The sequence below is a fragment of the Vicugna pacos genome, chromosome 12 (assembly GCF_048564905.1).
Source record: "Vicugna pacos chromosome 12, VicPac4, whole genome shotgun sequence".
NCBI lineage: Eukaryota > Metazoa > Chordata > Mammalia > Artiodactyla > Camelidae > Vicugna > Vicugna pacos.
The window spans coordinates 2,052,328-2,076,225 of record NC_132998.1 but is presented as its reverse complement, the minus strand read 5'-3'; the positions used below and the strand labels follow the sequence as shown (position 1 = coordinate 2,076,225).

Sequence of the window (23,898 nt, the reverse complement as noted above, 5' to 3'; positions counted from 1 at the left end):
CCCAGCTGCTCGGCTATGGCTCAGTAGGGCTGCAGTGGTGCTTCAAAAGGTGCCCAGCATAGAGGAAGACATAAAATCTGTGTATGGATTAAATAAAAAAAATTAAAACAAACAAAGAAAAAAACCACAAATAAAATAAAAACACCCTACCCAGCAGCCCCTAGGGACAGAAGGGCTTCCAGTTGTACCAAGGGGGTGTCTTCTCACAGAGAAGGGCCCCCGTTACCTGTGCTCACCTGGGACAGCAGCTGCCCGGCAGAAGTGGCCAGTGCACCCTGACCTTGCTTCAGTGTCTTGCTTCTCTTGAACTGCCTTCCATATACACACACTACTTTATATAAAATAAACGACCAGGATCTATTGTACAGCACAGAGAACTATAGTCAATATCTTGTAATAACCTATAGAGGAAAAGAATCTGAAATACATATGTGTATAACTGAATCACTTTGCTGTGCCCCTGAAACAAACATGACATTGAAAATCCACTATATTTCAATAAATAAATAAACTGCCTCCCTTTTTCTTTTAAGTTTCTAGCCCCTCGTTACAACTGAGGAACAAGCACCTCAACACATACTATGAGGGTGCAAACCTCCCGAGTCAAGGACCAGACCTTGCTGACTCTTCCACCCTCCATCGCATCTGATGACTGCATTAACAGACACGTAGAGCATTTACGACAAGCCGGGCTTTGTCTGATGCACTGGAACATACTAACTCATGCCAGCCCATTATTAGGTTCTGTCATTAGCCCCACTGACATATGTGGAAACCAAGGCAGAGAGAGGTGACATGATTTGTCCCAGCCAGGAGGTTTGGCTTCACACCCCTTGTTCTTAAACTACAACTCTAATGTCTGATATGCTGCAGGTGTGCAATAAAGGTCTGTCAAACACAGAAGCCAGTGTCCCCTGGGGTTCCTTGGCTAAAAGGACATTAGCTATTTTAACAGGGATTTGTGCAAGCACTTGACATCCTAAAAGTTCCCCCAGATGACTTGGAGCTAAGTCACCCTCACACATGGACTGTACAACCCCAAACGATGGTTACTGGGGAGAAGTGGCGGAGAAGTACATGAACCGGTATGGGTGAGTGGTGTGACTGTTCAGAGGGTCTGAGGCGGAAAGAAAGGCTTAGAAGCAGTTCAGCCACTTTAAGGACAATATGCTTACACCTATCATTAAAGGAGAGAGGCATGCGAGTGTGTAAAGGGTGCCTGGATGATCAGTAGGGAGCAAGCCAGCTGGGCCTCTCTTTTCTTTCTCCTCCCTGTGGCCCGACAATGTCTGTCTGTCTTGGTTTCCAACCATTTGTAAAGACGTCACAGCCTCCGCTGGCCTCATGGGCAGAGCAGCAGGGAGGAGGGCAGGGAGCACGGAGTCATTTATCACTGTCGGGAGATGTGCTACACACAGCAGGGCCGGCTTTCCTCCCTGCTGCTCCTGCAGCTAGAGCTGCAGGTCTTGAAAAGATGCAGAACATGCACATCGCCAATAACCATTCATCATCACGGCTCCAGGAACCCGGGAGCAGTCCCTCCCGATGTGAGGCTGACCCAGTCTGCCTTCAGCCCTGGGCCCCACAGGAGCATGGAACACCAGGACTTCTCAGGCACCTCATCTCTGTCCCGGCCAATCCCTGCCCTGGACAATCTCCTGAGGTTTGGGGTTAAAATTCTCTGAAATACCAGCCAAGCCCTTCCTCTCTCCACAAAGTCAGATTTCCAGATTGCTTTCAGCGATCAGACTGCAGCCAAGGTGGCCCATAATCATTAAATTATGAAAATACAAGTTGCTAGGGGGAAATTAATCCCAGGTTTAAATCAGGAATGGCCCGCTCTCTTGTGAAGTAATTACAAAATTAAAATGTGCTATTTCTCTGGTGAGTATAAAAAGACTCCTCGGTGAAGCCTATGGCCCAACAGCAACATCAGGATCTGCGCCGAGGCGGGACCGGGAAATCCTTCCGCGCCACAACGATGAGAGTCAGGGACATCTGCAGGTAAATTTCCAAAGACTGGGTTAAAAGTGATTAAAATCAAGAAGGAACAGGCCAGGGTTTGCATTTCCCAGGTCCTCTTTCAAGCTCAAAAGTCAAGCTGTTAGAAACTGCAGGCTTTCCAAGTAAGACTAATAATGCTGAGCTAATTAGACCCACAGGTTCGGCCAACATATAAATTCAGCCCAAAGGAGGGACACTGCCCCTTTAAAAACTGCCTGGGGACCAGTGGAAAAGCTAATGAGGAGTGTCAGTTGGGGCTGCTTTACTAGGTGGTCCTCCTGGGGATAAAGCCTGGGGTTTCTGTAACAGTGCTCCTGTGCTTGGTTCAATAAATCAATTTATATTAAATGTGGGTACAGCTCTAGAGCTGGCTTCATAAAGCATTCTGTGGCATTTCTCAATCTGCTTATACACTTCCCTGTGAGCCTGCTGAATGCGCTGTCGAGGGCATTGAAAAGAGCAATAAAAAATAAGATAGAAGCCGGATCTACAGTATTTCTGAAACTCCACCCAGCCGCTCTAGACCCCGCTCGCTCGGGGCTGCCTCCAGTGACATTCTCTCCAGAAAACGTTTGCTTCTCCAGAAGCAGCCCAATGCCTGGGGGGCTGTGGGGCTCCACCCCCGAGCTGGGCTCCAGACCGCAGACTGAGAATAAAGGTCACCGCAAACAGAATGGGAAGGGTGGGAAGTGAAGCTGCTTTTTATTCCAATCCTCAAGGTCTGAAATGCTCTCCAAGAAGTGAAAGGAAAAGCAAGGGGAGTCAAAGTGCCAAAGGCTGGCACCAGCCCGGGAGGCGGCTGGGCGAGAGGGGAGTGCTACTGACGGCGCAGATGGAATGGGGCTTCCTCCAGGCTGGCCCACAGGCTTGCCACTGCGGGACGCTGCGGAGGAGTCACCCCTAAACACAATGACCGATGCCCCGGAAGATCTGAAAAGTGGAGGGAGGCCCATTCCCCGCTTTCAGATTCAGAGTCCAGCAGTTTGGGGCCAGAAGCCACAGAAAGTGTTCACACCATTCTGTGCTCAGCTGTCTTTTTTTTTTTTTTTTAAACTCTTTGCTTTGGGGACATTCAGCTACAGACAGCACCTGGCACCGAGCTCCATCCCAGTCAGCCCCGCACCCTTACATTACCTAGACTGCAGTGCCAGCTGGTAGGACTTTCTGTGATGATGGAACTGCCCTATGTCTGCATTGTCCACTTCAGGAGCTGCTAGCCACATGTGGCTACGGAGCAACTGAGATGTAGCTGGTGTGACCGGGGAAATGAATTTCTACTTTTATTTAATTTTAATTAATTTAAATGGCCACAGGTGGTTAGTCGTCACTTTGGTGGAGCATACACAGAACAGAAAAGATATCCTTTGCCTTCATGAAAAGCAGTGAGCTCCGAGAGAAGAAAATGGTGGTGGACTCCTCTCTGTTCCCGGGGGGAAAGAGTCTCATTTGCTCTTGGTTTTAAGGGAAATAGATGGTGGGAACAATTACCCAGATGCGTCATCAAGTTAGAATCAGAAAGAGTTAAGGGCTGCAAGAGAGAAAAATGAGAGGCAGAATCTTCCTAATGGAATCTGTCTTTTCCAGAAGCTCTGAAGAACAGAGCAGAGCCCATTCCCTACCAGACAGGAAGGCTGGCAGTGCGGAGCAAAGGAGGTATTTTATAAACAACAGACGTAGGCCCAGGAGTTGCCCAAGGCCCCAGAACCTTGGCAGAGTGAGGACCAGGACGCAAGGAGCGTGTCTCCCCAGGCGGAACTCTCTTCCTAAGAAGAAGTAAGCCATGCCAGCTCAGGTTACCAGCCCAGCCTGCCCCCTGAAATTAGACCATCATAAATGTTAAAAAGGCTTTGTTTAAAGAAAGAATTCTGGTGTGCTTTACTCTTAACCAGAACCATCTGGAAGCAATCTTGCATTCACACGATGGAGTCTCGTCCTCTTTGGCCCTCACTATCTCTACAAATCCCATCAGTGCAGGAACAGCTGCTGGGGAATCTGGCCCGATGCCAGAGGTGAAGCTACAGCCTCCTCCCGCATCAACGTCCTCCTGGGCCCCCAGCATGCTTGTCACCCCGCAGAGCATGAAGAACATGGTCACAGGAGCAGGGACCTGGTGCCACAGAGCCAGCTGTGAGAAACTGCTGTTTCAACTTGGTAACAGATGCTGGCTAGCCATCTACGGCCTGAGACGGCTCAGAGGGCTGTGGGCTGGACACTCAGCTCATAGCGCCAGTGTGTGAGCATCATGCAAAACCAGCTCGACCCCAAGGGGCACCGGCTGGCCCTGAGCACAAGGCCGGGGTTCTAGCACCAGGACCAGTGACACCAGGCGAGAAAGTGAGAGCTGGGGCACGTCAGAGACCAACTCAGCACTGGAGGATGCCAGTAGAAAACCCCTTTGTCGATCAAACCACTGTGTGAGCTATCTGAGGAAAGGGAGAAAGGGCGGTGGGGGACCAGGGAAGAGATGGATTTCATTAGCAAAGTCCTGGTGACAATAACCTTTTGTCCGCTACACAATCTGGGCCTGCCAAGCTGCTCCCCAGTCTCCGAGAAAGCATGAGGGCAGGACAGAAAGGATCCCCATCAGGAGGCAGCAGACGCATCCCTAATGCTGAGACAGGCTTCCCGGCACTGACATCCTCTCCCACGCTTCCTCCCGGCAGCAGACGCACCGCAGAAGGCTGGCAGGACGCTCCTCTGAGGAGAGGAGTCAATTTTCCCAAGCAGAGGAGATTTCATTCTTTGGGGGACCTTCCCCACCGTCAGAACCCCCAAACCACACACAGACTTGTAGTGATGAGCGTGAAACACTAGGTTTAATGTGGCCCACAGTCCACAGGGTCAGATCAGGAACTAGAAAGCTTCCTACCTCAGAAGCCCCTGGAATGCTCTGTTCCACCCTCTTGTCCTCCAAAGGACAGGCCAAGGAGACACCAATCCTGGTAGGCGGCGGTCCCCGCTTACATTTCCGCTGCAGCTCAAAACTGAATAATTATGCCTCATCTTACGCTGAAGCAAAGTTGATGCATTGTATCAGAAAGAGTCCTGGACCGAGAATTAGAAACCTACGTTATTCTACCATGTGTGCATTAGTGGAAGCTGAGTAAGCCACCTAATCTCTCTGAGCCTCCATTTGCCCAACTGCAAAATGGGAGCAAGAGGAAAAACCATGGGGCATTTGGCAGTCCACCGCCAAACAGTAAACGGTGGAGGCCCTGAAGTGACGCTGCCTGGGCTCACATCCTGGCTTCTCCGCTCACTGGCTGTGTAACCTTGAGCAGCTTAGTCCTTGTGCCTCGGCTTCCTCATCTGTAAAACAGACCTCATCTGTAAAACAGAGGATTATTCAACATGAGGAACCATGTAAAGCTCTCATTGCAGGGTCTGGTCCTTAGCTCTCCCACTGACTGTCAGCCTGCCCACGACTCTCATGATTAGTGGAGGACAGTGGGGAGATAAAAATTTTCACAACTAGGTCTTTGCTACAAGGGAGCAACAGCCTGGCAGAAGGTGCACCCTTATTTGTTAGAAAGGTTTCAGAGAAGCAGGTTCATGGGCCAAAGCTGATTCTGAAGCCAAGAAACATGAAGGAGGGAGGAGGTAAGGCCTAATCTGTCCCCTTGAGCATGACACACTCCAAATACTCACCAGTCCACCTTCAACCAAACCCAACACCTTGGTAGTAACTGAAGGCTTTTGTGGGAAAAGAGGCAGCAGATCCTTGTCTCTCTTTCCATTGAATTATTTTGCCAGCCCTTCTCTTCCTATAGACAACCCACAAAGGCAGCAAACTGGGAGCCCACGTTTCTTAAGTCCTAAAACATAGCTGCTAGATTTGAGGGGTTCTGGAGACTAAAAACATTTTAAAAAGAACTTATTACATTGGGGGGTCGGTGTGAGGGAGAGGGAGTTTACACAGGCAGTGGTCTCAAACGGTTTTAAGCTTCCCAACTTCTTCCAACGAAGATGGAAAGAGCCCTCCTTTTCTTAAGCATCATTTCCCAATCAAAAGTAACACCAGGTAGGAAATATCCAAAGATGTACATCAATCTCTGCTCGCAGCCAAAGTTGTGAGCCAACAGCCACGTAGGGAACTTTGCTGGAACAAATGAGCAAATCATGTCCAACTGAAGCCATTCTCAGTCTTGGCTCCTCAGTTATTAGCGACCTTCTGTGGAGTTCCGTGCAATTAAATACAGCCCACTTATGGACTGTTTACTTGTTAACCGTGCTAATGGAGCGTGTGTGTGTGTGCACAGTGCGCACGTGAGCAAGAAAGAGAGCAAAAGAGAATAACTGTGTGTGCGTAAAGTTGGATGTAATCTAATCCCTGAATTTATCTACATTTAAAAAAATGGTAAGAAGTGGGTAATCTTTAGCCATTTGTTTACCAAGTTTGTTTTGATTGCTGAGATCTGATTTGCCTTCCTGGCACAGACAGGACAGGCAAACATCCTTGCCGCAAACTCCACCGGGCTTGTGCATAATAAAGCTCCTCTTTCCGATGCTTCTCACGGACCATCCACAACGTCAGCCTGCCCGTCAGCAACTCCTGTCAATCACACTTTTCTTCCTTTCATCCACTAAACCACATCCTGTCGACTACCTGTCGGGCACAGGGTGAGGCACTGGGCTGCCCCTCAGGAGGCTTACAGACTAGCTGAAGAGACATTCTTTAAAAGATAATTGGACTAAGTGATGACTTAGCCCTGACTTTTATCCCGTGGCCTAAATGACCCGGTGTCCTGTTCATTTCCTTGCCTTCTCTGTTTCTGCTTCCATCTCTCTGTCTGGCTCTAGAGACCTCACGTACGTATCTCTATGTCTGTTTTCCTCTGGGTACCTGAATCTCTTTTCTCTCCTAGTCCGTCTCCTTCAAACTACTGTGACAACAACCTCCCTAAAACATTGCTTTCATCATTTCATTCTCCTCAAAAACACACAAGAGTAACCGGTAGCCTCCCACAGAAAAATCTCAATTTCTCCACCCGGCTTCCTGTATTCTTAACTATGTTCCCTCGATACCAACTCAGCCTGATTTCTGAAAGCCTCTCCCCCTCTATCTGGCCATCTTCCTCACCGTCTCTTTGATCTGTTCTTTTTGTTTGTTTACAACCATGTGGGTTCCTAACCTGGAATGCCTTTCCTTCCATCTTGCCAAATTCCACCAAAACCAGACCAAACTCCACCATGGCTTTCTGAACTACACTAGTTGTCACTTGAAACTTTTCTTTAAGTGCTGGTTTTGCTGACTGAATAAAAGCGAATTTGCAAGAAAACCTAGTCAGGGGGCAGCAAAACTCCAGAGCCCAGAGCTGCAAATACGGCGAACCCTTTCCAATAATTACGATCACATTTCTGAGCAGGGGTACGTATTTTAGGCTTTGTGAGTCATACCATCTCTGCTACAGATACTCCACTGCCCTGCTGTAGTATGAAGGTAGCGACAGATCACACATAAACAAGTGAAGGTGATTGTATTTTTTTTCATCACCGCCGCCACCACCACCCAATGTAGCTGTATTTTTTAAAGTTATTTACAGAAAGGGGTGGTGGGTGGAATTTGGCTCTCAGGCCATAATTTGCTGGGCCTGTTCTATCCAAGAAGAGTGGATACTTGCCAGTATCCACTCTTCTCTTTCAGGTGGCAAAGTACAATCGGAAGTGTCTTAGATCAGCCTCCTACCTTTCCCGGAGAAACTCAACTGTTCCTTTAAGACAGTATGTACCCTGGGAGTAGATTCCAGCCTAAAAGTCATCACCATGGGAATCTGGGCTGTGACCATCTGTTATAGCTATTTTGGTCAATGAAGTAGAGATAACGGAATCTACTGCTCCGCCTGCGCTGGGGATACGGCAAGGAAAGAGGCCACTGTCTCATTCATCTGTCCCCAGACTGGCAGGAGGCCCCTGGTCAGCATCACAGAGCCTAAGAGCAGATCGTCACTTACCCTTCTTTGCGCCAGGCACGGCTCTCTCACTGCATCCCTACCCCAGCCCTATGAGGTAGAAGTGCTGTGCTTTTCAGTTGGGAGAAATAGATGAGGTCTTATCAGTGCTACTGCTGGTCCACAGAAGTGGTTTTGTGTCTTACACAGGTGTGTTTTGGGAATAAGATGCCCCTTGCCAAGAGCTCTCACTGCAACCTGCATGTGATGCAATAATGAGGCTAGCTCACCGCCTGCGGTCCTTAGTCACCCTTCACAGAGTATTCTTTTCACTTTATTCATGGAAATTGGACTCGTAGGGGTTAAGTCGTTTATCCATCTTTGCCTATTCAGAAAGGTCAGAGTCATGATTCAAATCCAAGTCACTCTGGCCAAATAGAGCTTCGGCACATTCCTTAGAGCCTCGCTACCTCTTCAGTAACCCTGACCTAAAATAACCAAGTTCACTGTTTCAGAAGCTCCCAAACGCTTGCTCCACGTGAAGTGAGGAGTTACACAGCTTCGTGAGTCTAGAGTCCCCAAGGAGGGCCTCAGAGAGCAGAGAGGCAAACCAACAGCCACGATCTGAGGACTGGCGCCCAGGCGAAAGCAGCGGAAGCGGGCACAGCCCCTGTTCCTTTCCCGCAAACCCAGGTCTCTGGCTGCCCCTCCTGATCCAAACTGCGTAAGTGGCTTTTTATGGCGGTGATGCCCCCATCACACACGCTGCGGCCGTGCCGAGGCAGGGGGGACACAGTCTTACCAGCCTGTCATATTAAAGTCCCTGTAGAGCATCTTCTTTCCAAGTTCCTTTCTCTGTACTCTCCTTGGAAACTCCAAATGTGTGAACTCATTTCCCAGCAAGTGAGGCTGCATGAATGCCTAAGAGCAAAAAGAAAAGAAAAGGGGGGAAAAAAAAACACATACACATATTTAGAGGGAAAAAAACACAACCCAAGGATGTTTTGCAAATTGAGACAGGCCACTTTCAAAAACTAAAAAATGGTTCTCATATTTAAGGACGCTAAATAGATTTAAGAATCTAAACACAAAGAGAATATCAACAAGTAAAAACATCATGAATGCAATTTGTAAAGGGATGTGACTTTTTCATTTGAGATAATAAATGAATTGGAATCAGAGACATGCCTCTCTCAAGTAAGGAAAAGGTTCACTTTTTGATTCAAATCTGAGATGGTTTTGCTCTGCTGAACGGCATGTTGAGGAGGCAGGAACACTCCCCCTGCCCTGACTCTCTCCCCCCGGCTTTCTCTGCGCTCCCCCTGCTAGTACTCCTAGTCATCGCAGCCTTGCCTCCTCCGAAGGCTGCTTGTGAGTCTCAATGTCAACACAATGGCCTGAGAAAGCGAGCTGGGGCTGGCTACATCAGACAGGAACTTTCTGTTGGACTCCCTCCATTTTGCTCTGCAGTAATTTGATCATGTAATTGGAAGACTATTCCAGAGCAGATGGCTTCTTCCCCTCCCCCAAATCTCTGTTCACACTGCAAAAGTCTTGAGCAAACAGCCACTTAGGGAATTGCTTTGAAACAACAAACAGTCTCATTGTCACATTCAAAATTCATATCCAGCTCTCCAAGAGAGGGACTGCTCAAGTATCAACTTCCCTGCTCAGAGGCCACACACCATAAGCAGACCTGCAGCGGAGCTTCCCTGTACAAGACGTACACCTGCTTATTAGTGGTGTGGTGGAATGGGTTTCTCTCTCTCTCTCTCTCTGGCAGGGAAAAGAGCGGGCAGAGAAAGCACGGCCTGGCACTGCAGGGAAGCGAGGGATCCCTGCCACAGGACAGATGGCCACGTCCTCAGTCTACTGCAAACAAGCACCTCCCACAGCCTCCTTCCCAGGACCCGACACCGGCAGATCCCCCACTGACTCTCATGGTGGTTCAGAGGTGTAGCTGGATGCTGGTTATCAGATGCTAAGCGCATCAGGAGTCAAAGGAAGCAGCTGAATTGTCCCCAGGCTGGACAGACTGGGATGGCTAATGGAACTCTGAGCTAGTGATGCTCAGCAGGCTTGGGGACAGGACTGAGGGAGAGAAGGGGAGCTGTCCTGTCTGCTGTCACTCAAGCAGGTTTCAGTTCAGGGTTGGGGGGAGGATTCTGGATCATCTTCGAGGCGCTCTGAAACCTCTGCTGGGGATGAGGCTTCAGCTGCCTGAGGGTTCAAGGACACTTAAACACTGGGTTTTACAGATGGCTCCCCGGGAATGAGGAGGAAGGAACTAATATTTATAGAGCAGGTCAGTGGGGTGGGCTTTGGGTGAGATGGACTTGGGTTTGAATCCAAGCTCTGCATTTATAAGCTGCGTGATTTTAGTGGGTGATTTCATTTCTTGGGACCCAGTTTCTTTACCTGTACAATGAGATTACCTGCAGATTTATCTCACACTGTTTTGATAATGAAATGAAACAACATCTATAATGCACTTATCATGATTGTCTCTGCTCATAAAAAGAGAAGAATTTATCCATCCACTGATTACTGAGTCCTCCTGGATCCTGAGTACTGCAGTCAGTGTTCCGTGAGCTCTCGTTTCACACCCCGCAACAACCTCATGGGCTGGACTGGCTACCTAATTTGAGGGGCCCAGTGTAAAAAGGAGAATGTGAAGCCTGTCTTCAAAATGAAAAATTTCAAGATGGTGACAAGCAGAGCGTTAAACCAGGTGCAGGGCCCTGGGCAAAGGCATGAACCACACATCCATGAAGCCAGCTGTGCCTACAGAGCAGACATGATTTTCTTCCTCTCCTTTATTCTGGTCCACCCACAAAAACTAAGGACCAGAGGCATCAATAGCCAACAAACAGCAGCACCTTTACGCACCCTTTATCACCTCGCAGAACTGTGGGGCTCTACGAGCATGGCGTTTCTGTCTCCCCCCACCTTCCAAGCTGGAGTTAACACTGATTCAGGGGTCACCACACACCAGGTACTTGATACACCTCAACAACCCTACTAAAGCACATGTCATCGACTCAATTTCCAAATGAGGGGACTAAGATCCAGAGAGCTTAGGACCCCTCGCCCAAGGTCACCAGCCAGGACTGGGCGGTTCTACAGCCCACCCGTAACGCCCATCCTAACCCTCAGGCTGGCCCTTACCCTGCACACACATTTACGACAGACAGTAAGTGGGCAACGACGGGACAACAATGGGTCCTGTTGCTCCTGGGCCATGAGAAGTCTGAACCACAGACAAGTTCCCACAAGGATCCAGTCAACAAAAAAATTACGGATCTGCACACAGCTTGGCCACAAGGATGCTCCTGAAGTAGCAAGGAGAAATCGTTTAATGATACGAGGGGTTAAACTAGCATAAATCCATCCAAAAGAATCTACGCTGTCGCTAACAAAGGTGCTGGAGAGAATATGTAATCACATGAAAGTGCTGATGTATTTCTAAAAAGCAGGTTATCACACTGTGCCATCTGTGCATGTGCATGTGTACGAGCTTATGTGAGCAGGGTCATATATACACAGATCTGTATGTGACACACACGTATACAAACATGAGGGCGCATGTATAAATACAGACACACGATACACGTATATATTGCACAACAAACGGGTTTGGATCCAAGAGCCATCCCTAAGTACATCTTGCAGCCCTGTGCCCTCTGCGCTGGTATACGTTTGCCTGGGCAGTTGTACCAGAAGTCCGCAGGGTAGTGGGAACTCCCCAGCAACTTGCTATTTGCAGGGGCCACCTCGCCTCTTCCTCTGAGCATAAGCAGGTTCAAAGGGACCCGGAACCCTGTGTCACCTGTGACATCCATCGCCCCTTCACATGCAGAGCCCCTCAAGGTTCCCACAAACCACCTGCTTCTCCTGTCCCAACAACAGGCTTCTGTATTTCATCGGTTCTACGACGCCCTTTATAATTGTGCCATTATTTTGGTACTCGAAGAAGGGAAAAAGTTGCCAATTAAACTAGGCAGAATGCTTTCTTGCCTTTTTCAATTTTTTATTATTTTTGAAAGAACTCCTTGTAGACTTAAAATTCTGTTACTACCATGCATATTTAGGAAGGGATATGTAAGTGAGGTGCTGGCTATGGTTGTTCCAAAACGTTCTGGCATTTAGACTCCTGCGGCGCCCATCACATTCTGACTCCGAATCATTCCGCGTTGGTGACTTTCCCCCCTGAGCGGCCTGTGTTTCAGGGGCGCGTGGGTGACGCAGCATTTCCTGCACGAGCCACAAAAGCCCCAAGCCTCGGAGGCAGGGGTGTGACGTTCTGAAGCCAAACTGCAGTCATCCGGAGCCCACTTACTCGTGACTCCACTTCGGGAACGTGGCTGAGCAAGTCTGGTCCCCCTCCCCCGGCCCCGCCGTGTGACTGTTGGATCCAAAGAGGCTGAAAGGGCGCCTCGCTTTTTGTCTGCAGGGGTTTCCTCCAAGCGCTGGACGCCCAGCCTGAAGTCGGGAGCTGCTCTTTTCATGTTTGCTCACGCCCGGGGGGTAACAGCCGTGTCCTGCCTGCCACCTGGCTGACAGCCCCAGCCAACTGTAGAATGTCCCCACTTTAGATATGTCAAAACGTAAAAGGAAAAAAGTGCCTGAGCTCTGAGGAAGTACTGTGATGTTCATCCCCCACTGATCTGGATGTTACACCCTTGGATTTCTCCCTCTTTCAGGTTATTTTTCTTCCTCTGGCTAATTGCCACAGCACATTTCACATGTCACATGACATTTTCTGCTACAGTCATGCCTACCATAGAATCTATATGTATTCCCTGTGTACCTCGGACATACCCCTCAGGACGTATTTTTACTACGCTTGAAAATCACCATCTCCATCCTCATCTTTGGCTTCCTTTCTTTTTAGATTTTTTTTTGGGGGGGTGTATTTTAGCTTTTTCTTTCTGCTATTTGGATATATGTATGTTAGAAACATCTGTCTGGTGACACAAGTAATACTAGCTACACTTGAGTGTGTTCATTAATGATTTTTAAGACCTTAGCTACACTCTAATGCCCTGGCTAGCACCAAACACAGCAAAGGCTTTAAGTAAGTATTTGTTGGAAGAATGAGTATAGAAATTTTGACCTGCTTTCCACAATTACATTTTAGTTTTTATTTAAACTTTACAAAATAATACAACATAGCTTTCAATCTTTAGAAAAAATTAAAACTAAAGCCCATGGCACATAAAAACAATCTTGGACACACGTTAACATATTTTGGATTTAGTTAACCTTTCATAATTCGATAGACACCTTCCTGTAAAACCACATTTGTGTGGGTGCAGTCACACCATTAAAAAACCCATGATAACTTTGCAGTCCTGACAATGTCTACAGAATGTTATGTCTCTTCTTTGCCTAATAAGCATGCTGACTGGAAACCGAGAAATGTATTTTATTCTAAGATCCAATGTAAAGTGTGCTGACCTGCCCCATGTAAAGAAAAATTGGACCTCTTTTTGTACCTCCATTTTTAACCTAAATTTTGAGACTTTCTGCCAAGGAATACAGAGTGCTCATAACTAAGGGGAGGGAAGGGTCAGGTGCGAACCACAAAGGGCACCTGGGGGGGAAGCGTGGTCACCACTGCCCCGGCAAAACCAAAGGCAGGTCACCAAGAGTCTTTTAAGGACTCTGGAGGGTGCAGGTTTGCTAACATGAGGGTAAGATGTATCCTTGCCACTTGGTGTCTGGGCAGCTGATGAGAACACACTTCCAGATATGGTTACATTCAGCCAGGGACGAGAAGAGGCATCCTCTCTAGGGAAAGGACGCGGGAATACTCTGCCATGCCGAGAAGTGGCGGGACACCAGGGACAGCGAAGAGGAGGAGCAGACGTCTTCTAGCTGCTCTCCTCTCTAGCCCTGAGCAGAAGCTAGCTTCAAGGGAAGGGGCCGGAGGTGAGCACCACACTGAAGAAACCCAGCCATCCATCCTGTTGAGAGTCTCTGATGGAGCCGTAACAGGAGGGGACAGGCCTGAAGAAGAGCTGCCTCCTGGGATCCCCTAGGAAGTCTCTCACCAGCACATAATGTGTGACTGACCTGAACCCCGGTCGTCTTGCTCCAGAGCACATGGATCTGAGCCCCATCCTCCTGGGCTTGTGCAGAGCTTTGAGCTTCTTGGCCAGGCAGGAAGAAACCAGGGAGTGGAAGCAGGAGTCCAGACCCCAGGCAGTGACACGTACGTACTGGTTCTGGGAGGAGGCTGGGCACCAGGTTTCCTGTGGACACTGAGACCGTGGTTCTGGAGGTTACTCAAAATTGCCTGCTGGGGAACACAAACTGCTTCCTCCTTTCAATAAAATGTCCTACTGCTGCCTTGTCGTCAGCTTGCCAGTGAGTAGTTCCAGCCAAGGAGGGGACTGTCCCAGGTTTTGGGGTAGCCAGCCAATGGAATTCAAGCACGTAACACATGAACTCCTGCAGGTGTGGGTATCAGGGGTTAGGGATTCAAACAAAAAAGATGCCCCTCCGCTCGGAGCTCACGCACTAGCAGGCAAGAACGAGGAAGGCTCATGGGCGGACAAGGAGCTATGCCCAGTGGGGTCACTGGGTGGGGTCAGAGAGAATGGGAAAGATTTGTTTTCATTATTTTAAACAGATTTTTTAATTTTAACTTTTTAAATTTTTTATTGAAGTATAGTTGGTTTACAGTGTTTCAGATGTATAGCAAAATGATTCAGTTGTGTGTATGTATGTGTGTGTATATATATATATATGCATTCTTTTTCAGATTCCATTATAGGTTATTACAAGATGTTGAATACAGTGCTAATCAGGAGGTCCTTGTTTATCTAGTTTAGATATAGTAATATCTATTAATCCCAGATTTCCAATTTATCCCCCTCCTTTCTGCTTTGTTAACTGTAAGTTTGTTTTCTATGTCTGTGAATCTATTTGTTTTGTAAAAGTTCGTTTGTGTTACTTTAAGATTCCACATGTAAGTGGTATCATGTCTTTCTCTGTCTGACTTACTTCACTTGGTATAATCTCTAGGTCCGTCCATGTTGTTGCAACTGGCATCATTTCATTCTTTTTTATGGCTGAGTAATAGTCCACTGTGTGTACATGCATATGTGTGTGCATGTGTGCACACACATACCCCACATCTTCCTTATCCATTCATCTGTCAATAGACATTTAGGTTGCTTCCATGTCTTGGCTATTATAGTGCTGCTATGAACACTGAAGTGCATGTATCTTTTCAAACTAGAGTTTTCATCTTTTTCAGATATATGCCCAGGAGTGGGATTGCTGGATCATATGGTAACTCAATTTTTAGTTTTTTAAGGAAACTCCATACTGTTCTCCACAGTGGCTGCATCAATTTACATTCCCACCAACAGTGCAGGAGGGTTCCTTTTTCTCCACACTCTCTTCAGCATTCATTATTCGTAGACTTTTTGATGATGGTCATTCTGATCAGCGTGAGGTGATACCTTGTAGTTTTGATTTGCATTTCTTGAATAATTAGCAATGCTGAGCATCTTTTCATGTGCTTATTGGACATCTGTATGTCTTCTTTGGAGAAATACCTATTTAGGTCTTCTGCCCATTTTTTGATTGTTTTTTGTTTTGTTTTGCTTTTTGATATTGAGTAGTATGAGCTGTTTATATATTTTAAAAATTATGCTCTTGTTGGCAGCATCGCTTGCAAATATTTCTCCCATTCTTTTCACTTTGTTGATGGTTTCCTTTGCTGTGTAAAAGCTTTTAAGTTTAATTAGATAGGACCCATTTGTTTATTTTGCTTTTGTTTCTATTACCCCTAAGAGATGAATCCGAAAAAAAATATTGCTGTGATTTATGCCCAAGAGTGTTCTGCCTATGTTTTCCTCTATGTGAAAAGGCTTTTCAGGGTGCTGGGGCACGGGCGGCAAGAGCAGAGGCAGGGAAGCAGGGGGCGGCGAGGTGCGGGGTCTTTTGGAGCTACTCTTAGGGGAGAGAGCAGAGCGGGACAGAGAGGCAGCAGGGGCGTGGCTTTCTGGGGAACCTGTCCTGCTGTTTGGCCTGGAGCTCCCGCAGGAAGGCCCCTCCTACAGAGGGTGATATACACTTAAATGAAGTCAATGTACTTAAAAAAAACAACAACAGCTTTTCAATGAAGTATTTTATATGTACAGTACAGCGCTCAGACCACATGTATGCAGGGGGATGGATTTTCACAAATTAATCACACCCACGGAACTAGCATCCAGATTAAAAACCAGAACATCACCAGCACCCTGGGGTCGGGACTCCATTCAATCCCTGCTGCTGCCCCCGAGCGAAGCACTGTCCCCACACTTCCCGGTCGGGCGTGCCTGTTTCTAGGCTTCCCATGGAATCCAGAGGCTGGAGGTTAACTCTGCGAGATGCGTCCACGTCGTTGCGCGTAGTTACAACTTGTTTATTTCACCCTGTGACTGTGCCACGTTTATTTATCATCCTGCTCTCCATGTGCACTCGGGTAGCTTCCAGATTTGGCTCTTACAAACAGGGCTGCCACACACATTCTAGCCTTTTGGTGTGAACAGAGGTCCACACTTCGTTCGCTGTGTACCCTGGAGGGGAACTGCTGGGCAAAATCCTTTTCCAAGGTAGTTAGCTGTTCCCATTTCCACTCCCATCAGCAGAATACAGAAAGTAAAAATATTCTTGTGTGAAACGAGAAGGCACACTCCAGGGCAGGAAATGCTTTGTAAAATCTTCTAACTAGAAAAACTGTATATGAATTAATTGTTTTAATGTTTAGACCTCTCAGTACACGAGAAGAAGTTATCAAAATGAGGATTTTCAGCATTCAACGTAAATCTTTTTTAAAAATTGAATAATCTCTCCTCTTTCTTGCCCTTGGGAGGGGGAGAACCTCATCAGATTATAGAGGAGGACTGGAAGCCTTGCATTTCAAGATGATTTATCATGATAGAAGTCTAAGGTCATGAATGAAATGAAATTAATAATGTCAGCCAAGCCACTGGTGATCACTAACGGTCACACTAACGGTCAAATGAGACGGCTCTTCCAGAGCCAAGGCTGGCTGCCTGATTTATAGTGCAGAAGCGGAATTTTCTGGTTTGGGTTTAAGACAATAATGAAGGAAAAATGTGAAATGGCTGAGGCCTAAATATGTAGGGGTCAGAGTCTTTCATAAAGAATACTCTCCATCTTAATTGCTCCTTAAAAAATCTCAAAGCAGCAAAAGCCAAGCCTGTATATACAGGCAGCTACAGAATTGGATATTAAATAAAATTCCGTCTGGTTTCTGTGGATGTCAAGGAGGAGTCACATTTAAATTTCTACACGGGGGCGCTCATTTGCCAGAGAAGGAGCATGCCCCCCCAAAACAGCTTTAAAATGGTAAAATGTAGATCTTAAGATAAAGGAGCCACATGGAAACCAGAATACTGATAGAGATATTAAACAAAATTGCCTAGATCTGTCAACTCTATAACAGTTTAATGTATAGAATAAGGGGTAAAAAGTGTTCATTTACATAAAACATATAAGGTTTCCATATTCATATGCCTAATGCTGCTTCTTTCCAAGTGAAAATCTGGGGAAAGGTATTCATTTGTAGAGAGAATAACTCAAGTCAGCAGAAAGGATTCGCCTGCAGATCTTCAATCTCTTTTTGCTTCTGCAAGTGGGATGGAGAAATTTTATAAAAGGCCACAGTAGTCCCGATGGCAGGATGGCCATGAAGAAGTTCTTCATATATAGTTATATTTGAAAACTACGAAGTTTTATCTTGTCTCCGATCCAGGCCCTGTTGTAAGCACTACAAGTGTTCACTTGTTAATCCTCATCCCAATCCTGTGAGGGTCCTGTAATTACCCTAGTTCACAGATAAAGCAGCTGAAGCACGGAAGACAATCTGTGGATAAGTTTTTGCCCAAGTAAACCTCAGTGAATCCTACCAGCCTCTCTCAAAGCATATTTAGCCTCAACATACTTAAAGGATGTATGACATTATCTTGTTTCCTCACACTGAGATCAATTCTCAAGGGACCCTGTGGGTAGATGGTTCCAGCTTATGCGCCCAACTTTTTATTCAGAATATTTTGTAGGACCAGGGCTTTTCCATATGTGTAGCAACTGCACAGAAAGACTGATTTCTTTTTTTTTTAAAGGAGAATAAGTAGGAATTCCTTCTCATAATGATTTTGTTCCGCTGTGTGGAATGCATTTTCTTAGGTCTGCACAGTAGGTTTAGAGTGCCTCCACGCCAAGTCTCTGACCCTCCCAATCTGGAATAAACGAAACACGCATTTATATTCATTTTCAAAATAAGGCGCTGGAAGTGGTGAGGTTCAATTATAAAGGCTAATGTCTTCAGAGTCTTCCCTAAAGCCAGGCAGTGCTCGTAGGGCAGCCAAGTGTCAGTTCTGCCTCTGAAGCCCTGGGCAGTGCCAGTTTCACACTAAAATTCTTCTGGCTTCTTCTTGATGCAGCCGATAGTAAATAGGAAAAATGTCAACCACTCTAGCCTGCCATTTTTTAATTCAAGATTTTGAGACTCATACGCAGTTCTGCGAAAGGGGTTAAACGGGGAAAGAGGTGCGATTGGAGTGGATTTGTCCAAGACTGCGTCATCAAGCAAAGCAGAGTGGTGGGGAAGCTGCCTCCCTGTGACTGAAGCCAGGCTCTCGGGCTTAACAACCTGCTCCCAAGGTCAGGGGTGAGGTCGAAGTGGAGGGTCCGCTGTTTTCACTCACTCACACACTCGATCATAGCTGCCTGTCTTAAAAGCAGGTTTAGGCTTAAAGCATATTCTTCTTGGGAGATAATTCTTGAGAATGAAAAACTCCCGAAGAGCCAAGAGGCACACACTGTCCACTCGAAACCCTTCCAAGCTCAGGCACCAGGGAAACAGCAGACAAACCAAACCAGACGCAGTGTAGAAGGCTGGGGGCGGTCCCAAGGACAACGCAAGACGGCACCTCAGATAACGAAGCACGTGCGGGTATCAAATGCGCATTTGAAACCCACTCTCATCCCCTCTCTCCACTGCCCTTGATGATAAACAGCTGCAGGCTTGAGTTATCTACGAGGACAGACGTGCATTAGTTGAAGGTTGGATGATCCCGGCACATCCTCATGTAATCCAATCAGAGTTTATAAATTTGTCTCGGCAGAACGGAGGGGAAGCCGCTACTCCCACACCTCGGGGCTCTAAGGTTCCCCGTCAAGGGAGATCCATGTCTGGCTGTCACTTGGAGCACATCACTCCAGGCTGACATGATTTTTCTAGAGGCCACAGTATCAGAGCAGTAAACTCTGCCAAGAAACACCCACAAACCAGACTGCTTTCCCTCCTATCTGGGCCTTGACTCCATCAAAACAGCCATCGAGCTTGGTGGACCCCTTAAATATCTCATTTCAATCACCCTGGAAACGTTAATAAAGTCACCTAAAACCCAGCAAGAGAAGAACAAGGCATGTTCGTGACTATCGGACCATCAGCTCTCCCCGGGTGCTGGGGCACAAGTGCATGGCCCGTGACCCTCTCAGCGCACACCTGCCACAGGCCATGTGAACATGTCAAACCCTCAAGCCTGCTTGATTAATCACCCAGCACAAGAATCTACAGAACAAAGTTCACATTACCCGGAGAGCTGTTATGAAGGGCCCTCTGAGGTCAGGATTCAAGACCAAACAAAATTAACGTGCCTGCCACATCCATCACTTTATAATCTGCTTCCAGCTCTGTAATCCCTGAGCGTCTGGACTGTGCATACCAAGAACATTCTTGCTTGACGTGGATCAAACGGTTCATGTACAAAGGGCTCTGACCCCTCTCCCCACACCTCCAAGAAAATCATTAACCATTTCTGCAAGTCAAACAGCCCTGGGACTGCAGGCATCTGCTCAAAGCAAGTCCCTGGGGACCCAGAAGTTTTCATGATCTCTCACAAGTGTTTCTTGAGACATCATGAGAATAAAACTCGATTTGACCTCAGAATAAAGAGTACACTGTTAACTTCCAGTGATGTCCTAACTCGTTTAGATCGCGTAAAGGAGACTACAGCTATCATTAAACAGAACTGTTTCACAACTAGTTCAAGGGAACTGATGTTTCCAAAAAATGAACTGGTAGGATTAGATGCACCTAAATTTGTAAGATATCTCCTGTATTTGATGTCATTATGAGATTACTTTTTATTTTGATCTCAGAATATATAATAAGTATTTCAATATTTCTCCTATACATTTCACTCAGGAGAAAAGGAGATTCAGAGACATCGTGTGAGGGACTTGAGGTCACACAGCTCTTGCCTGGGCGGGGCCGGGAGAAATCCACATCACACTTCTGTTTTCCTTTCATAATTGATATCATTTTCAAGATTTTAGGCTATAAACTGCCTAACTCTCAAAAACTTTACATAAAGATTTCACCACAAAGTTATTTTGTCTGTCAATCCCCTAATTCTCTCAAATACTTCACCCCAAAGATTCACATCACAGAGCATGTGAATATTATTACTGGAATTATCCATTTCAAAGCATACATTCCTAGACGCCCAACAGGACAGGAGGCTGGACAGCCAGGGTATCTTATGTTTTGGTCATTTATACTCCTGTTGCCTGGGGAGAAAAGTTTTTGTTTATAAATTAGAGAAACCTACGTAGTTTAGGAGTCAGGGTTAAAAAGAATGGGGGCAGTGCTTTTACCTTCTAGACATTCAGATATTAGGCTCAGTTCTGTGGGTTCATGGTGTCCATGCTGATTATGCAAGGGTGACACCAAAATACACATTAATTTTAGAAACATCAGGAGTGATTCTTAAATAAAAATAAAGGGAAAATGCCACTGTGGTTTGCAGGCCAGCAGAATCTGAAGTGGCAAGACTGGTTCATTCTCCAATAACCAAGTGAGTGTTATGCGGCACCAAAGAAGTCCACACATGTTATGCCACTTCATCCTCACAGCTGCCTTCTGGGGTTCTCTGTGCCCGTTACCGACAGTGCCGCTGGGGAATCGGGCAGGGGCCCGGTAGAAATCACAGACACAGTCGTGTGACGAAGCTGAGCTCTGAAGCCACACGCCTCTTATTCCAACCATCTCCAAATAGACCACCAGTATTGGGATGTGAATCTGAAAACTGCCAGCCTCTCCTCCCTCCCAAAAAGTTCATGCTGTAAGCTCTTGGTACCGTTCTTGCCACATGAAAATGTGAAAGTGTTTCAAAACAAAGAAGTCCATCTGCTATTACTCACTGCCTTCAGCCAGAGTAAACAGGAGATGGTTTCTCTTAAGCGGCACGGAGGTGATGAAGACAGGGTGCAGTCGAGGCTGGGGAGGCAAAGGCCTGGTGCCTCCATGAGAGGTTTCAGGAGAGGGAGCGGGGAAGTCCTGTGTGGTGATGATCAGACATCAAGACAAACTGGCTCCTCCAGTCAACAAATTCTGATTCAGTGTCTCCTCTGTGCTGGCTACTGACGCTATCAAGTGTCTAAGGGAGGGGCCTGCCCTCCAGGACTCAGTCTGGAAGGGGAGACAGAGCTCAGAAGAAGCAATACAATACCCCACGCTGGGGGCTTCTACATGGTGCTGTGTGAGCACTGGGGACGGACCCCTGGGAGGTAAGGGGACACTTCCTGGAGGAAGTGACATTTCTGTTGGGAGTCTCAAAGGACAAGGAGTCTTCCTGGCAGAGAAGAGGGGAAGGATCATCCTGGCAGAGCATATTTCCAAAGGCATGGAGGTCGGAGAGATCACAATGTGTCCTGAGAACAAAAGATCAAAGCCGCAGCCCAGGATGCACGGTGGCACTGGCAGGGTTAACGGTGAGATGATGCTGGAGAGGCAGATGGGAACCCCGATTCTGGGTTGGCCAAGTGTGGCCAGCCTTCTGTCCACCATGGGAGCCAATGGTTTTTAGGCAAAGCCATGACAAGGTCCATGTGAAGGTCACATGGGGCTTTGTGTAAGGTGGATTGGAGAAAGTTAAGCAGGTAGCAAGGGGGCTGGAGGTTATGAACTCTACTTGCAAGGACCCTGTAGCTCTCTCCTTTATAAGTGACAGGTCAAGGTCTGCAAAGGTTAAGACACTTGCAACAAAGCTAACAAAGCTGCCCAGCTGGTGCGTAAGAGTGGGATGAGGATGGGGTCCCACGGGCTGCAATTCCCTTCCTCCCACCGAGACTGCCAAACACAGGGAGGGCTCTAATCCTGGGCCCCCCAGAGTGGCTCCAGGTTTATCCACTTGAAAACAGCAAGATAAATTTGAAAATAATTGTTGGCCAAAGCCTAAAGAAACGTTTTTACCTTGGTTCTAAATTCTTGCTGTCTTATGTACCAGGTAACTACCAAAAACCACACAGCTTAGCTACTGGGTAAAACCAACACAACACAGAGAAGGGAACTGAGGGGAGTGCACGGCTACTTTCTAAACTGACCAAAGTCCTCAAAGCCCAGCTGTTCCCAAAGGCCAGAATTTAGAGACATGAACCAAGTCCTTCTGGAGAAGGCTGGGTTAATTCTTTCCTAGGAGCAGAAGGTCACTAACTTAGCCACACTGTCTAAGAAGACAGCTGGTTGGCAGGAAATATTTCATCCACAGAACTACTCTTTACAGATAATCCCCAAAGATGCCCACCCCAGAGTAATCCAGGACGATGACCATAGTCACGGAACTGAGATTCTGCCTAACACCCGATCCCCTGGTTTGAGGGCAGGGAATTTATTCTGTTTCCCAGAAAACTCAAATCTTCAGTGAAGCAAAACTTCTAAGATCTGAAAAACCAAACAGCCCTCCTATAGCCCTCTCGTAATTTTGCTCCAAAGAGGGGGATCTACATGAATGTGTTTTCAGGGTACACACAGACTTTTCTGCCACCTGCATCTCTGCCCGAGAGCCCTGGAGACTTCGTACCTGAGCACAAAGCAGGGGTGTATCATCAGCCTCTTGGGCTGCCACCCTCCTCGTGGCGAGGTTCAGCCTCGTCTGAACCCTCTATTTGAGTTAAAGTGAGTAGCAGGCCTAGGAAGAAGATAGCTGCCTTCTTTAACACGACGTTTCATATTGTACGTGTTAAGCCATTAAAGGAAACAGAGCGTACCATGGTCTTTGATTGGTTACAGATGGGAGAAAATCAGCCACGGTAATAAATGCATGGAGACGGAGTGGGTCGCTGCACACGGAGCCGGGATGTGTGATCCAGGAGGTGCGTGAGGGGGAGTTAACACCATATGTCACTTTACTGCTGTGGGCCTGCACTCATGTTAATAGCAACACATTCCTCCCCAACAGCTCCGACACCATCCCTGACACCACGAGGTGTCTGCCAAACCCAGAGGACTCTTACCAGGTACTGAAGCCGCTGGCGCTCAGTCTCGGGGGTGAATTCCGAAGACATGGGGATGATTTCTCCGTTTCTGATGATTATAGCCCTGCAATGGTGAAAATGCATGTCAGCGGCCAATGTCGTAAGCACCTGGATTCCGCGATAACGCCACAGCGAGGTCAGAATACACATGCATGCTCAGGGGATAGTCTTCCTTCCAATCTTCAAGGCACCAGTTCACCGTCACCAACTCTGGATCCCTCACCACACTGTAGGTATCTTTAAGAGCATGACATTCTCATTAGCTGACATTTACTTTTCCTGCTAGCTTAACGCCCAGCGTCAAGCATGCTACTTGGCACGTAATAGATGCTCAGTGAATAAATGGCTGGGTCAATGATTCATGCACAGAGGCTCACTCTACACTAGTGCTCTCCCATTGAACTTTCTGTGATCATTAAAACTTGTGCTTCAATCTGTGCAGTCCAGTATGGCAGCCACCAGCCACATCTGGGTCTGGGCATTTGAATTCTGGTTAGCGCAGCCAAGAAACTGAATTTTAAATTTTATTCACATTTAATTAATTCAGCTTTAAGTTAAGCAGTCGTAAGTGGGCTAGTGTTTGAAGTAGTAGAAGGCAGAGCTCCAGGTGACTGGTTACTGTGGGCCAGCAGCACAGGCCTCCCCAGGGAGCTTGCTA

At 47.2% G+C, this 23,898-nt stretch overlaps 1 protein-coding gene and 1 long non-coding RNA gene across 3 annotated transcripts in view; one reads left to right on the top strand and one right to left on the bottom strand.

Annotated features, from left to right (window-relative positions):
• Window positions 1-23,898, bottom strand: part of PPM1H (protein phosphatase, Mg2+/Mn2+ dependent 1H) — a 252,529-nt gene that overhangs the window by 73,261 nt on the left and 155,370 nt on the right. For both annotated transcript variants that reach the window (XM_072973841.1, XM_072973840.1), the window contains exons 5-6: window positions 23,220-23,304; window positions 8,695-8,813 (exon numbers count right to left, since the gene is read on the bottom strand). In XM_072973841.1, the coding sequence (XP_072829942.1) occupies window positions 8,695-8,813; window positions 23,220-23,304 (204 nt within the window). The remainder of the gene's footprint in view (window positions 1-8,694; window positions 8,814-23,219; window positions 23,305-23,898) is intronic.
• LOC140700348 (uncharacterized) lies at window positions 1,936-9,946 on the top strand. The gene is made up of 3 exons (XR_012078763.1): window positions 1,936-2,004; window positions 8,408-8,616; window positions 9,676-9,946. It is a non-coding gene; the product is annotated as an uncharacterized lncRNA (long non-coding RNA).